This window comes from Myiozetetes cayanensis, unplaced genomic scaffold (assembly GCF_022539395.1).
Source record: "Myiozetetes cayanensis isolate MyiCay16 unplaced genomic scaffold, myiCay2020 scf31, whole genome shotgun sequence".
Lineage (NCBI taxonomy): Eukaryota > Metazoa > Chordata > Aves > Passeriformes > Tyrannidae > Myiozetetes > Myiozetetes cayanensis.
The window spans coordinates 2,999,508-3,015,899 of record NW_026087533.1 but is presented as its reverse complement, the minus strand read 5'-3'; the positions used below and the strand labels follow the sequence as shown (position 1 = coordinate 3,015,899).

The window sequence follows — 16,392 nt, the reverse complement described above, 5'->3', positions numbered from 1 at the left end:
AGGTGGAGGAGGCTGAAGTGAGTGTGGCACTGGCAGCTGAGATGGGAGCAGTGACTGTGGAGGTGGCAGCTCTCATCAGCCCTAGGACAGAGCACAGGCAGAGCAGGGCCACTTTCCATCTCTCCAGCCTGAATTACTGGAATGGCTTTGAGCAACATCAAGGCCGGTTTGGATGGGGCTTGGAGCAGCCTGGTCTAGTGGGAGGTGTCCCTGCCCACAGCAGGGGGTGAAACTGGATGATCTTCGAGCTCCCCTTCCAACCCCAAGCAGCCTGTGATTCCATCAACACCGAGCTCTGCTGGTTCCCCAGGTCTCAGCCCGTGCTGGGGCTGCCAGCAGCCAGCTGTGTTCATATCACAGAGCTTCGTGTCCCACTTTATGTGCAGCTGAACCCCATTTTTGGGGTAGAGCACAGAGACACAGGGCTGGAGCCTGCTGAGGTTTACTGCAAGCTTTAACTCCTGATTTGAGCAGTGCTGGTGCCCTGGGATGTGCAAAGCCTTATGTTCTGTTTGCATTTTGCCAGCTTAAGTAACGTTACCTCCCCTTTCCTCTGAACTACTTGAGCTGTGCCAGTTTGGGATGGAGTATCTGCACTGGATCTTTGCATGCACAGACACCCCACACAGCTGGTTGAGAAGCTTTCTGTGTTGCCTCCTTAATTGCTGGGGGCCAAAAGCTCCACATTAAAGGCAGAATAAGCAGATGGGTCTTCTGTTATAATTTCCTTAAAATTCCTTTGCTTTTAAGGACTCTCATTCTCCAAGTGCTGCTAAGCTCAGGACTCTTGATCCCGGAGATGAGGTAAGGCAGAGCTGAGCTGAAGTCCGTGCCCTTTGTTCCCTCCGAGCCTGGTGCTGTGGATGTACTGCTGTCCTTCCCTGGTTGGATATTAACTGCACTCAAATGCTGCATGGCTGGCGCTTGTTTGAGCTGGTGTGCTTGGAATGGCCACTGGGAATGCGCAGGGAAGCATAAATCCTTTAGAGCTGTCAGGCTTCACTAGCCATGGGTGGGTGGGGGAGCCCTCCTTGGCTGGCTGCCCTGGCTAATTAAAAATGAAATTTGCTGTTGTCTTCAGATTTTTAATTCATGCTCATCCCCGAGGACGAGTGGAAGCAAGGGCTGCAGGCAGCTGCAGTGAAGTTTCAGAGCTTGTCTATACATGGTTTTTTAGAACAGGTGTGCAGCTTAAAATGTGCTTTCAACCCTGCCCTGGGTTGTTTTTCAAGTGTAGAGGAGAATATACAGAAAATTCAGGCAAATCTTGGGACGTGGCCCCGGGCAAGTGACTGTAAGTTAAGTTGCTACATATGGCAATGGCCTTAAGCTGATGGAGGGTGGTCTTGGATGGGATATTAGGAAGAAATTGTTCCCTGTGAGGGTGGGGAGGCCCTGGCACAGGTTGCCCAGAGAAGCTGTGGCTGCCCCATCCCTGGAAGTGTCCAAGACCAGGTTGGATGGGGCTTGGAGCAAGCTGGGCTAGTGGAAGGTGTCCCTGCCCATGGCAGGGGCTGGGACTGGATGGACTTTAAGGTCCCTTCCAACCCAAACTATTCTGGGATCCTGTGTCAGGTCTCTGCAGTGCTGCCCCCGAGCAGTCAGTGGAGCTGGGGCAGGTGGGAGGATGGAGGTTTGGGAGAGGAATAAATGAAATCTAAATATACACACACTGCCAGGCCCAGCTTCCTCAAAGTCCCACCTACACAAGGGTTCTCTTGAAGGGAAATGTCAGTGGAATACCTTTCCCCTCTTCAGATCCTTCCTGTGGTGCGGGTGAAGGATCACACTCTATTTTCGGAACCTGTTTCCGCTGTTCCATCTCCTGCCTGGGCCCCCTCCCAAGACCACTCACTCACCTTCCCATGATCTGAGCTAGGTCTGGACCTTTCTCTTAGTCAGGGGATTGTGTTCTCTCTGGTATTTCATCTGCCTGTGAGATCTTAAAAAGCAAAATATTGAAGAAGTGGGAGCTTTGTGCTTGGCAGGGTGAGACTCACCTCGTGCCTGTGGTTCCTTGAAAGCTCTGCTGCCGTGTTGGATCCACCTAAAGTGGGATCAAACCTGCAGTTCACCTGCCCAGTAATGAGCAGTCACTAATGAACAGCCTTGGAGGGAGCCTGGGATGCCTTTTGTGATGGGAGGTGTTTGCTGTTGGGTCCTTTGACCTGCTGTACTCTGGTGCTCTGTTGACAGTTTCTGCCTGTGCTTACACACTTCATCTGCAGGTATTGGGATAGGAACCTTTTAGTAGTGTCCCTAAAAGGTTTAAATCCCAGTAGGACAACTGTGAAGCATTTGGGGAAATTAGTGGAGTAGCCTTTGCACACACAGGCTCCAACCCAAAGCTGCTTTTTTAAAATAGCACTTGAAATACTGAGTTTATGGATGCTTTAAGAATCTTCTGCAGTTACTGCTTTATACCAGGCTGACTTTCATCCCCGTTGACTTTCATCCCCTTTATCTCCTGCTGTGCTACTTTTTTTTTTCCCCAATTCTTTTCCTACTAAAAATAGGAAACACTCTTCAAGTCCTTCACCTTTGTGCAAACAAAGAAGTAATTTGTTTTAGCATCTGAGCTGACTCCTGGGCTACATGCCTCAGAAGGAAACCAGTGTGATACGAATCTGCTGCTTCTGGAGGCATGGACTCCAAATATAGTCTGAGTAGGGGAAAGGGCTGGAAATGGGAGTGCTTAGTTCTTGTGCCACCAGCTCTGCTGCTTTTTCCCAGCAGGATGCCTGGCTGGATACCCAGTTCCCATTTTTATCCCCAAAAATCAGAGCTGTATCGTCAGATGCTCAGAGGTTCAAAACCACTGTGGGAACCCCAGAATCTCGGAATGGTTTGGGTTAGAAGGGACCTTAAAGCTCATCCAGTCCCACCCCCTGCCATGGGCAGGGACACCTTCCACTAGCCCAGGTTGCTCCAAGCCCTGTCCAACCCAGCCTTGGACACTTTCAGTGGTGGGGCAGCCACAGCTTCTCTGGGAAATCCTTTCTAGCCCCTGACTACTCTCAAAGGGAGGAGTTTCTTCCCAGTATCCCCTGTGTCAGTGGGAAGCCATTCCCCCTTGTCCTTTCCCTCCAGGCCCTTGCCCAAAGTCCTTCTCCAGCTCTCTTTGAAGCCTTTTAGGCACTGGAATAAAATTATTCCAGAATAAAAGAGTAGGTTTTTCTTCCAGGAAGACACAGAAGCTAGTGAGTTCCCTCTGAGATCCTGGATGTTGTGTGTACATGTGATAACAGCACAAGAGCCAAAGTGGCCAAACTGCCTGAGATCAGCCCTTTAATTACAGTTGATGTGTGCTAATTTGCAAGCAGGCAGAAAGGCAAATTCCTACTGTTCCTTAGGCAGATCTAAAGGGAGGAACTGATGGATAGACCGTTTGACTTTTAAACAAGGTGCAGAAGCACAAGGTGCTTACCTGCATGAAAGCCTTACTGTAAATAAGTCGAGTGCACTTGACAAGCCAGCAAAATACTTTGGGACATTATCCTGACAGCCTTTTGTTCTTAAATTTGCTCTAGTTCTTCGTGTAATTAATGTGCTGAGTGCTGTCAGGGTGCTTGGGGCACTCTACTGGGATGTCAGTGCTGGTTTTCTTCCTGCTGCATTTGCAAGTGGTTCAGCTCAGCCATCCATCCACTTGGTGTGGCATTTTATACCCAGTAATTTCCCCCCTGAACAACTTGAGGAGGTGTCTGGATTTCTGCTGCCTTTCCCTCCCGAGCTAAGAGCCAAATGTTTTACAGAGATGATTTGCTGACCCGCCAGAGACCTCTTAATTCCGTGACGCCCCATTTGGAGTGACTTTTGGAGCTGTTGTGGTGAATGGCTGTGTAGTTTGTACCCATATCTCTATGCCTAGGGGAAAGCAGAGGTTAATTCTGCTGTTTTTGTGGTTTTGTGGCTCAGCTGTGGATGTGCTGGGATGGAGGTGCTTTGGCCTCCAGGCTGGAGCAAGACAGTAGCAAAGGCTGATGCTGAGTGAGAAATGTCGTGTTTGCTGAAGTGTTTCGAGATTGAATTGAACGATCTTGTTCCTTGTGTGAAGAGATAAGACCTTGTAGGACACATAGTCAATCCTTGGGGTAATTCAGGGCAATTCCCTGTGAAACAGTGAGTTGTGGAGCTCCTGTGGCTCAGTAAGTAGGACATGGAGCAGGGCAGGCACAGGTTTCCAGAGTTTCTGGTTTTAATTTTCAACTTGTTGGACCTTAAATTCACCTTGCTCCTGGAACATTGCCTGTAAGTTCTGTCCAGGGACTCTAGCAGCTGATTTTATTGGGGTTGGGGGTAGAAGAGGAGCCTGCCTGGAACCAGAGGCAAACAGATTTAATATAAATGAAGTGATTTTTTTGTTGTTTTTATTACTGGTTCTTCACACAGCAGCAATGTGTCCAGACTAAGTGGCAAACCTGCCCTTTTAAAAACAAAAATACTGAATGTTCTCATTACTTCGCTGCCTTTGTGAGCCGTAAATGGGTGTTAGCTGAGCTGTTGGCTGGACAAAGCTGCTCCCAAGCGCCCTGGGGCTGGTGCTGAGCTTCGAACACTTGAATTTTGTCACTGCTAATGTCACCACTTTTATCTGTTTGGTTCCCATTTGCCCTGGAAAGGAGCCTGGCTCTGGTTGCTGAAGGTGTCTTTTGTCTCCTGAAACAGAACCCAGAGGTCTGGGGGTGGCTTTATTCCAGGCTGGACCCATCCAGCTGTGATGGGACCCAGTGATAACTGTGACTTGCTGGGGGAGAACATTGTTCTTCAACCCAGCCTGGGTTTGCCTTTGGTTTGTTAAGCAGAGATTTTAAGATTTCCAAAGGGTTTACTGTCTGGGTTGTCATGAAAAATACCAGTTGCTAAAATTTCCCCTCACAGATCTGCTCAGCCTGTGGGGTGCTCAGGCTCTGCGGGTTCTCAGCTGAGCCTTGCAGGTTTAGGCTCAGTAGCGGGTCCTGTTGCCTCTCAGAGCCTGTCTTAAAGCCGTGTAAGATAAAGTTTTGTGCCCTGGTGTAACCCACAGGCACGATTTCCTTATCGTGGAATCATTTCGGTTGGAAAAGCCCTCGGCGTCCGAGGGTCTGTCCCGTGAGGGGCCGCGGCCGCCAGGGGGCGCTCGGGCCCGGCCCGAAGGCGGGTCGGTGACAAAGGGAGCCGGGACGGGACCCGGGAATGGGATCGTTCTGGCCGGGATTAGATGGGATATTGGGGAAAATCCCTTCCTGTGAGACCCTGGCACAGACTGCCCAGAGAGACTGTGGCTGCCCTGTCCCTGGGAGTGTCCAAGGCCAGGTTGGACGGGGCTTGGAGCAACCTGGGCTAGTGGAAGGTGTCCCTGCCCATGTCCCTTTAAGGTCTCTTCTAACCCAAATAATTCTGAGATTCTGTGAAATGCATTTCAGTAGGATATTTCCCTGCAAGAGCAGGGCCCTGGGGTGCTCCCTCTTTTGTGGGGAAAGAAACAAACCATGAAGGTGCAGCCAAGCAGTGGCCGTGCACATCGGGGAGCCGAGGGAATGGCTGGAGCTGTGTCAGGGCAGGCTCAGGTTGGATCTCAGGGAAAGGTTCTTCCCCCACAGGCTGGTTGGGCACTGAACAGGCTCCCCAGGGCAGTGGGCACAGCCCCAAGGCTGCCAGAGCTGCAGGAGGGTTTGGCTGATCCTCTGGGGCACAGGGGGTGACTCTTGGGGATGGACCTGGGGAGGGCTGAGGGTTGGACTGGATGGTCCTTGGGGGTCCCTTCCAGCTCAGCACATTCTGGGATTCTGTGACTTTCCTGGGCAGTGCAGTGGGGTCTGATTGAGCACCACGTCAGGCTTAGTGCCAGCATAATAAGACTGGCCTAATTGGTGTAGCACATGCACACGAAAAACCTCCCTCTGCACTTGAAAAGGTGGAATTTAATAACGCTCTGTGCTCCATATAAGAATCCCGTAGAAAGTCACATCCTGGGTTCCTGTTCCTTGCTCCCCCGCGGGCTCGGAAGCAGCTCTGTACTGTTTGCTTTGTGTGCTTTCCCTTTCCTTCCCCAGCCCGGCTGCATCAAGGGACTTGTTTCCAAGGTTTCCAAGGTGAGGTGAGCAGCGAGTCATGGTTTGGCAAGGAAAACCACTCCTGGAGGCTCCGTGGTGATCCCGGCACATCAACACCTTCTCCCCGGGAAGGCAGTTGGGCTGAGATTTGAGCCCGACCCTCGATCTTTGAGAGGACTGTAACCAACCTGTGCCGTGATTTTCATTGAAATTCAACCAAAAGATGAAAAAGCTGCCCTCCCCTCCCCCTTCCACCTCCAACCCTTTGATCTTAACAATAAATCTTGGAAACTTTAGTGGTGATTAGGAAAGCAAACACTGTCCCTTCCTGCAGGGCAGGCAGGAGTTTGTTCTTGCCAAGCACTGGGCGTTGCAGGGGTTAAGTTGCTGTTTATCTTTGGGGGAGGAAAGGAAAATCTCTCCCAAGTAATTAAGTGAAGATGCTGACGCTAATGAAGGGGCTTTCAAGGCCGGGACTGGTGGAGGGTGATGGGAATCCCCTGTTGAATCAATGACATTACGGCCTTAGGAGTGATTCCGCAATTATTAGGCTGAAATGATGTTGAACATGAAGTTAATCCTGTTATCTCTCAGATATTGAGCAAACTGTGTGCTCTGGATAACTCTGTAATGGGATTATAGGAGTCAGTGTGGCACCCTTGGCACTCCCTATCTGTCCAGGGCTCTTGCTTATTTTCCTGGTCAGGATAATGTATTGGTCGGGCCTCCTACAGTTAATTTTGGGAGGCGGTGTCTGGGGCAGTGTTTTCCAGCTCTTTTTTTAACAAATTAATTTGATAATGAACACCCTGTTGCCTCCTGAAGCCATTCACTCCTGCACTGGGAAGATCCCTTGAGCCCATCCCTAAATAAATCTTTAGGAAAAGAACTGAAGAACAAGGACAAGTTTAAAAGGAGACTTCCCTGCGTCACACCTTCCTGGCATCAAGGATCTGCCGTTGAGTGAGTTCCTGTGGCTGAGACACAGTTCTGGGCCATCATATTTGCAGAGAATAATCAGCTCTGGTTTTGAAAGTCCCGTTTTGCATCCGTGATTGCCTGTGGTGATTTGTTCTAAACAAAAGTAGCTGGTGGGGGTGGGGGGTTTAAAAGGGATTATCTCGAGCTGGTTTTGAAGCAGTGGGGGGAAAAAATTACAAGTTAACCAGTGTCAGGAAAACCCGGGAACCAAAATGATCATGTTGGGAGGAGAGAGAAGAGCCATAATGCGTGTTCAGGCACTGGCTGGTGGTCAGTACAGATGGGTTTGTTTTCCTGTTGGGCACAGGCCTCCAGGTTTGAGTGGCCTGACTTCCAGGCAGGATTTGGATGAGCTGGAACAGCGACTTTCTCACTGCTGGGTCAAAGCTAGGACGGGTGGTTGCAGTGGGACAAAACACACAGTCACTTCAGACAACCACATGCAGTGGAGAGGTGAAGCCCCCCACCCCAGTGAGAACTAAATTTGGGTTTCAAAGTCATGGAAAACATTTTTCTCCCCCAACCTCTGCTCAATTACCACTAAACCAGGCCTCTTGCTTTCAGCATCACTACAGAAGTGATTTCTACAACACCCACTAAACGAGCAGATGTTTTTGTGCCAAACCAGAAATTTCCATAAATATGGGAAAGTTCCATTATTAAATGGCCAGTCAGCTTTTAGTTTCCATGCTTTGATTCTTTTTGTTTTAAAGACTGATCTCGTTAAAAAACTGCAGATTTTTTTTGGTGAGCTTTTATTATTATTTTTTCCCTACTCCTTTGAGGAAGCTGAGAATTGTTTTGGAAGCTCCAAGGAGTTCATTTCCAGCAGAAATGGGCTTTGGGGTTGTTAATGACTCTGTGTCTGGGCTGCCTTAAAGAAGGCAGTGTGAGAACATGGGGGCTGGCGTAGCCAAGGGGCCACCTAGGATTTTTATGCCCAGTTTAAGTGCCCAGGGGCCAGCCAGCCCTGCTGCTGATAAGGTGATGGATTTTAGATGTCATTGTTGTAACCTGTAATTCCAGGGAGCTTGAGGGAAGCCCTGGGATAATTCTCACACCCAGGGAGTTGGTGCCTTCCATGAGCTTTTTGAGATGGGAATCCAGCACCAGAGCAAACTCCTGATTTCAAATCTGAAGTGCACAGAGGAGTGGTTTAATATTTATGTTTATACACCCTATTTTCTGTACACCATATTTGTACTCCAAGATATCCTTGCTGTAACTGCTCTTGAGGAATCCTCTTACTGGAGCCATGGATTTCAACTTCCCTTCATGGACTTTTGAACATGGATCTGAGTGTTTTCCACTGTTTTTCTCAGTGGCTTCTCTTTGAACTTCTTGTAGATCTTGCTTGTTCTTCCTGCAAGCTGAAAACCTCTGAACTTGAGTTTTGCTGTCTGGTATGTCCTAGATCTCGAGCAGGGAGAGGTTGAGGAGTTTGTGCTGATACTCTCCTGTCAAATCTTTGTCCCTAATCAGCAGCATTCCCTCTGAGGGTTGGGAAGTGTGTGCTGTACCTTCACAGGGCCATGGGGTGCAGAGTGGAGCTCCGTGGGTGCCATCACATCATCCTTTGATCCCAGCCTCTGTCTCAAGGTGTTTCATTCAGGTGTGAGGCTCCCTAAGGTTGCCCTGGAGCAGGAGTGGGGTGTATCCTGCTCTGCCCCTCTGTCCTGGGGGTTCTGTGCATCCAGGTGAAGGTGGGACTGCAGCTCCCACCAGGCTGGCTGGGAGCTTGTTTGCTGACATCCTTGAAATAGTCGTGTGCTGTAACTCTTATGCTGCAGAATTTGTCTGGGAGGGTGAGTAAATATTTGAGGAGCTCGCCCTCCCCAAGCTCAGGGCTCTTCAGCAGGGGGTTTGAGCTGCTGCTTCAAAGCCCTGCCAAGTGGGACGAGAGGGAAGCGTTATTTGAGTGTCTCAGAACCCTTTTTTTTGGCTGCTCTTTTGGTGTGGTCACTGCTGATGCTCTACAGGTGCAGGAGGAAGGGAACGAGGTGAAATCCTGTGAAATGAGGAATCTGGGAATGTGTGAAGGGCCGTGTGTGCAAGAGGGGGAGCAGCTCAGGGAGAAACAGCTTCCTCCGAGGTTAGATCAGCTGTTGGTGTTATCTCATCTCTTGACATTTCCTTTAATTATATGAAACGACCTTGACACCGTAAACAATTCCCATGGCATTGTCTCTGCACTTGTGAGTCAGAGTGATGTGTAAACAGCACTTGGTTTGGGGGACCCGGGGTCTGTGTGGCCTGGGACACATTTGGCACATCTGATTTTCGTGCCATGGCTCTTGGTGCCACCCTCTTGTTTTCCCAAGGCATCTGGTGCTGGCACAAAACAGGAGCATCTGGGCTGGGATTTCAGGACCATCCTAAGGGGGGTGCTCTCCTTTTGCTTTTCCTTTGTGCCTCCATAAAAGTTCCAAAGGTGTAGGGGGCGGGAAGGGGCTGTTTCACAACACAACCCCTGTAAATCACGTTACCAGCAGTCTTTTACTCGTGTTTCTGTTTTCAGCCTCGCTGCTGCTCAGAGACACCTCAGTGGTTGAGCAAGAGTCAATATTTGAGGAGTTGAGGTTGAGGTTCACTCACTGTCTTGCTGATGGTTCTTGTCTGGGTGTGACCCGTGGTCTGGTCCTGCCAGTGTTTAGGGTGGCCCATGGTAAATCTATGAAACATCACTTGGCCAGATGCACTTCCTAAGTGTTATCTTGTTCCTGAAATAGAGAATAAAGCCTGTATCAACATGAATCACAAAGTTGATAAACTGGAATGGTTCCTCTTCGAGTCGTCTTCTTGTATTGGGCAAATATTTATCCACATTGTTTCCAAAGGCATATTTGTGCAATAGAAGGAGGTCAGACCTGTAATTACCTGTTAGATTTACTCTGGCAGAAATGGCTTGTAAAAACACAGTACGTTTGAAAGGAAGCTTTTAAACCTCCTCTCTGTGTGTGAACCTGAAGCTGTGGTTTAAAATTTCAGATTTTATGAGAGTTTTCAGTTGCAAAAAGTATTTTCCTTGCCGAATTATAGTACCTCGACCCAAACTGATCCGCAGTTTCTTTTAATTCTGTGAGCTGTGGCAGGGAATTTGGGTTTCTCTTCCAGCTGTATCTGCTGGAGATGATCAGAAGCTGGGGTTGTGTGCCGGACTTGCCTTGCATTTTAATCAGGAGCTTCTAGTCTGGTCAATAATTAAAGCCGAGCAGGTGCGGTGGGGAAGTTGGGTGTTCCCCAAAAACTAAACCAAGGCGCTTTTGTTGGTCTCCCAGGGCAGAGCCAAGCGAGTGAGGGGCGGTGGGATGCCCTGGCACTGCCTGGCTTGTGCAGTAACTTGGAAAAAATGTAGTTCAGGCTGGAGAGCTGTAGGTGTTGAAGGGTAATTTGAATTATTGGTGTGGCGTGGCTGCTGCGAGTCCGTTGGGGCAGCAGAGCAAAGATGTTTTGCTGCAGTTTCAGCTCTGGGTACGAAGAGCGAACGCACTCGCTGAGAGATTTTTTGTGAAACGTTAAAAAGAGGAAATGACTTTTACAGAGAAATCGTGCTGCCTTTCTTTTTGGTTGGTGTGTGTGGGCAGAGAGGCTTGTAGCTGATTTCTTAGAGGATTAGAGGTAGGAAGAGAAATTGGGGATGCGGGTTTTAATGGATCAGAACCTGTGGAGTGTGACCTACACATTGCAGACTAACTTACAGAGTTACAGTGCTACCCCTCCAGGTTAACTTCAATTTAATCTGATTTTAGAGGTTTAATATTTAGGGATGTTCTTGCTGTTAACTTGCAGTCTCCAGCTGGGCTTAACAGAGTTTGTCCCATTGGTTTTATAGGTGGCATAGATGGACTTACCTCTGCTGAAAGACTCGAGTTTTTGCTGCAGGAAAGGGTTAAACAGGAGTTGACCTAAAATGCCATTCCTGTTTCTTCTCTAAACAGTGCAATAATTAATGTAATTTTCTCCTCTGTGTTTTTGTTTTATGTGCTCCTAATAATATAGCTGGAAGTGGCAGATGGGTATCCTGCCTCCGAGTGCTTCGCTGTTGGGAATACGCTGATGCTTTGCTGGAATGTCTCCTATATCTGTGCTCCCTTTGGCTTCTGACCAGAGCTTCTCTTTAATGCTGCTTCAAGGTGCTCCAAAAAGTCGTTTGTCAGCTTTGGAGGTTCCCTTGCCTGGAGATGGCAAAGCCATGAATCACCGTGGTGATGGAGTTAGCCAAGATGTGACTGAATCTTTAATTTTGTCAGGGTTGCATTCCTTAGCATTCCCTCCCTGGTAAACAAGAAAATACGTGGCCTGTGTTGTAATTGCAGTGAGTGGTGAGGAGGCATCAACGTTTCCAGTACTGACTGAAATCTGCTTCCATTGGAAGTTGTACTTCCACTGGAAAACAAGGCTGGGGGGTATTTTGGCCTTAAGCTCCTCTGGGCCCAAAGACCAGTTTAATTCACTATTTTTTTTAGCCCATTCCTTGGGACAGTGAAGCAATTCCTTGTGATCTGTGACCAAGGGGCTTTCCAGGAGCACGGCCTCCCCTTCCCAAAGGTGGGGCTGGAAGTGCTGTCAGCCAGCTCCTTGGAGAGCAGTGCCCTTCCTCCAGCTGTGCCCCATCCCAGCCAACATCTGGGCTGCTGTGGGACGTGGGCTGCTCACCTTCCCCACCACCAGCACGTGGGTGGTGGTTCCTGGCGTCCTGGATCCGCTGCCCTTTGCTGTCTGGGATGGAGCACCGTGCTGACTAACTGGTGGGGACAAGGGGCCTGGAATGCTCTGGGAAATAGGAGTTTCCCTTCTTGGAAATGTCACAGGAAGCGTGGAGGAAATCATGTGCCGTAGGAGCGGTTACCTCACATTTCTGTCTCATCCAAACCCAGCGCCCTTTCCATCGGAGTCCGTGGGGCCTGAACAATGCGGTGCCAGCTGCCTTATAAATAACCCATTTTCCACTTCCACACCGGCTTTTCATTCCATGTGAGGGGAAAGGAAGAGCGTCACGTTGTGTTGGTTTGTGCCCTTTCAGAGGGGAGCACGTTACTGATTCCCCGTGCTCTGTTTTAGTGTCAGAGCACAGCCCAGAAATGGTCATTGCCGTGGCCACCCAGCGCTGGTACGTGTGTGTATATATAATATTTCTTCATCCGTGTTCTTGTTCTGCCAAAGCTGAACACAAAAACTGTGGTGAAACCAAGCTGATCAGAGGGCTGGAGCAGCTCTGCTGTGAGGAAACACTGAGAGAATTGGGATTGTTCAGCCTGGAGAAGGAAGGCTCCCAGGGTGACCTAATTGTGGCCTCCCAGTGCCTGAAGGGAGCTACAAGAAAGATGGAGAGGGACTGTTGACAAGGGACAGGGCAGGGGGGAATGGCTTCAGACTGACAGGGCACGGTTAGATGGGATATTGGGAAGAAATTCCTACCTTTGAGAGTAGTGGGGAAATAGAATGGATTTTCCAGAGGAGCTGTGGGTGTCTCACCCCTGGAAGTGTCCAAGACCAGGTTGGATGGGCTTGGAGCAACCTGGGCTAGTGGGAGGTGTCCCTGCCTGTGGCAGGGGGTGGAAAAGGATGAGCTGTAAGGTCCCTTCTACCTGAAACTGTGCTGTGATTCTGTGAAATGCATTTCTGTAGGATATTGCCCTGCAGGAGCAGGGCCCTGGGGTCCTCCCTCCTGGTGAGGTGATCCCTGCGTGAGGATTCCAGGTGGGTGCAAGGAAAGAGCCTCAAACACCCTGTAGCTCCTGCAGACTCTGGCGATGGGGCTCTGAGGGAAAACACCCCAGCACCACTGGTATTAAATATCCAGCTCCGTGTGCAGGGGTTGGGATGATGCTTGGGAGTGCTTTTTAATGTTCCTGTGGCTGAATCATGGAACACCGAGGGCTGAGTCACCGCAGGTGAATGCGGCGATTCACGTCGGGGTGAACCCCAAATGGCAGCAACACCAGCTTCGTTAGAGGAGCTAATATTGGGCTCATTATGGGCTTCATTAGATTTTGAAGGGAAACAATCTAAGAGAGTTCCTTTTGCAGTGTATATAAGCAGATTATTAGCATGGGAATGCCAGGGGTTTAATGGGATGCTGGGCTGCAGAGGAAATGAAACTTCGGGTGTACCCCAGGTTTTGGGTGTTTATTGCCCGTCCTGTTTTGTTTTAACCATCTGACTCTCCTGAAATCCAATAAAATTCATGTAATTGGGTTTTTTCTTGCTATATTTTAGAAAAAAATGCTGAAGGGACAGTCAGCTGTTTCCCTTTTTGCTTTCCTTTAGAAAGCTCTTTGCAAATCCAGGCTTTTCCTCTGATGAAGGTCTTCACCTGTCCCTGAGGAGCAAAAGATTTGCTCTGGTTTCTTCTGGTTGCTGTTCAGCCAAATCAAATGGTCCTTCTCATTATTATGGCTATTTTGGACATTTATTGCTCCTCCTTGCCTTGAAATGTTGGCTTTCCTTTATCCTGGGTGTCCAGGTGGACGAGGGCAGGTTGCTTTGTCCCGTATTTTCCCCCAGCACTCTGGAAGCAGAGGGTTCATTGGGAGCAGAGCTGCTCTCGCCCTCTGTCCTCGGGCTACAGTTGAGGCAGGAACATTTTTTGGTGGTGTTGTGTCTGCTGGGGCAGAGTTTGCACCTCTCCTTCCAGAGGTGGAGCTGAAGGATGGACTGGCAGGTTTTTCTGGCCAGGAGTTCCACCTTGAAAATAACGATGCTGGTGACACTTCTGGATTTTTGCTGTTTTGTGCACTTTATCAGCTCTCTTCTGGTGGGGTTTTTTGTTCTCTCTCCCTCAAAGAGGAGAGAGTTGTGGCTGATACTCCTGAAGGATGCTGGAAGTCCAAGCCAGATGTGATTCGAAATGCAGATTTGTGTCTCTGTATTCACTGAGCACCACAGCCCTGAGTTGGAGAAGGAAGTATTAATACTTCTGGTACAAACTTTTGCCAAATAATCCTGTTACTCTCTTTGTGGTTGTCTTTTAAGGCCTGATGAAGGATAGAGAAATGGAGAGGGACTTTATTTCACAGCCTGGTGAGTTCCTGTGTGGAACCAGAGCCTTGAGTAACTGTCGTGCATCTCTTGGACTGCAACCACTGTGACTTTAATGCATTTAAATAAATCTTTTATTGAAATTTAAGCTAATTTTCATGTCTTACTAATACAGAGGTAAAGGGTCAGAGATAGGATTGTGCTCCTGTGCTTTAACAGCCTACCACATGTCATCTGTTCTGCAGCAGAGCTTTGTGCCCTCTGAATTTCACAGCAAATGCCTTATAAAATGCAATGCCTTTAACTCCTTGGAAGCCAAGCAGGTTTAGATGCAGCGTTCTGTAGCATTCCCAGCTGCAGGGATGTTTTTTCCAGACCTCCTTCCAAGCTGGAGCAGCTGATTTACAGACTTGGAGAAATCTTCCCGCCTCTATCTCTGACCTTTGTGGGTCTCCCTGCCAGATGGCAGCGAATTTAAATGGCTTTTAAATGGCTTTTTCTTTGTCTCAAAGCAAAAAGTCTTCATTGAGGTGGAGCATTCCTGGGAATGCTCACAGTGGAGATCAAAAGTGCTTGGAAGGGTGGCTGTGGCTGAGCAGACAGAACCACAGCACGGAGATGTCCGTGGTGGGAGGTGGAGAGGAGCAACACTTCCAGGAATGTCCGTATTCCCTGTGGGAGGGAGGACAGTGCTATTTGCCATCCGCCTCCATGAGTCTGCTGATCCCCTGCTCCTCCACCTGCTCCTGCTGTCCATGGGATGGGGGATGTCCTCAGCAGCAGGGATTGAGGACAAGCAGGATGCAGGTGGAAAGGGTGCCCAAGTGTCCTCCTTCCTCCCGCGCTTTTGCGGCTCTGCTTTGGAAGAGGAGGGGATTTGCAAGGTGCCTGTGGAGCTATTTGGTGTGTTAGTGGGGGAGCCAAGAGCACCAGGACTCCCAGGTGTGTTTGTGGCTCAGGTGAGGTGTTACCAGATTTCAGAGCTGCCCCTTGACCTGTTCTGGGGTGTTCCTGCAACGCTGCCTCCCCCCATCCATGGGGCTGGAACGGCGATCCTGTGGTGTTTGCTCTGGGCAATGAGCAGCATCGACTGTTCCCACCTGCACCAGCCCAAATCAGCATCTTGGACCTTGTTGTTTCCCAGAATAGATGGTTTTCCTGTTGGGATTGCTCCCTGGGTTGATATTGAAGTCCTGCTCCTGCTGCCCCAACAAGGACAGGGACACCGAGGGCTGCAGCAAATCCTGGTGTGGTTAAACCTGCCTTTTCCTACAGTGGGAAGGAGCCAACCTGGGTGTGTCACATGGGGTCAGATTCCTGGTTTTAATCCCTTTTATGCTGCAGCAAATTCCTGTATATTTTTGAAAATTGCTTTTCCTTCACCCCCCCAAGTTAAGATTGATAGTGAGGTGTACAGGGAAATGAGTTGTAAATTCACACAAGTCTTAACCCAGATTTCAGTGACAAATTAAAGGTTCCAAGTGGACATATTTAAACTCTGGAGAGCTTTGTTATTGTGATGTAAATGCTGAGGGGGATGTTTGTTTTCTGTTCGTGTGTCACAGCTTGATGGTTAAAGTAACAAACTCTTACTTTCCTTGTTAAATTTAAATTTCCCTTTGTTAAATTTAAATTAAACAAGGAGACACGCTGCCTGCTTCCTGGTAACTTTAGTGGAGAGGGGAATTGCTATGAAATTGTACTTTTATTATCCATCTGGCAAGATGCATATCAGCTCAGGCACTTTAAAATTCCCTTTGCTCTGGGATAGTGCAGCTCTCAGAGCACTTAGAGCACCGCCTGTGTCATCCCTTGTATTTAGAGGGCTCAGGTGGGGTGTTCTCTCTCTGATCCCGTTTTGGGAGGTGAAACCCCTTGGTTGTTGGATTCTCCTTGAGGAAAACACCCCGCTCTCCTCGCTCCCGGCTCTCCTCTCTCCTTGCTAAACTCGAGCGAGGGGTGTTGATAATTTGGATTATGCAGCTAAGTGGCTGGAGCGTGGCTGGCTGTCTCCTCCCCTTCCTGAGCTTCGGCCCTAGCCAGCTCGGCTCTGGAATGACAGGCATTCCTGCGTGAAGGGAGCTGGCACAGACACCTATTTATGAGCCTGGAGTGCCCGGCCATGGGGTCCGGGGAGAGCCGGGGCCGTGCCGGACCATCGCACACCGGAGCCGTGGCCTGAGCGCCAGGAGCCGCCTCGCTCACCGGGCTCCTTCCCAGCCCACGGCGTGGATTTATCGTTTTAAAGGACTGAAGCGCTCCCAGGGTAGAGTTTTCCTCTCTCTCTCTCTCTTTCTCCCCTCCCGCCTCTTTCCCCGGGAGCTGCTCAGGATCCCATGGGGCAGCCGCACTTCTCCAGACCGGTCAATCCAGCTGCTCCCGGTGAGTAATGGAG

General features: G+C 49.5%; 1 protein-coding gene across 7 annotated transcripts in view; it reads left to right on the top strand.

Moving 5' to 3' along the window:
- PHACTR4 (phosphatase and actin regulator 4) overlaps nucleotides 1-16,392 on the top strand; it is a 62,521-nt gene that overhangs the window by 24,392 nt on the left and 21,737 nt on the right. For 4 of the 7 annotated variants that reach the window (XM_050326076.1, XM_050326083.1, XM_050326077.1 and 1 more), the window contains one exon: nucleotides 751-804. The exons of 2 other annotated variants lie outside the window; for them this stretch is intronic. Coding sequence is in view for 1 of the 5 variants with exons in the window: in XM_050326079.1 (XP_050182036.1) it covers nucleotides 16,334-16,379 (46 nt within the window). In the remaining 4 variants the exon portion in view is untranslated. Of the gene's footprint in view, nucleotides 1-750; nucleotides 805-3,040; nucleotides 16,380-16,392 lie in introns of those variants that run through there. One more of the 7 variants, XM_050326079.1, reaches the window with a different exon arrangement.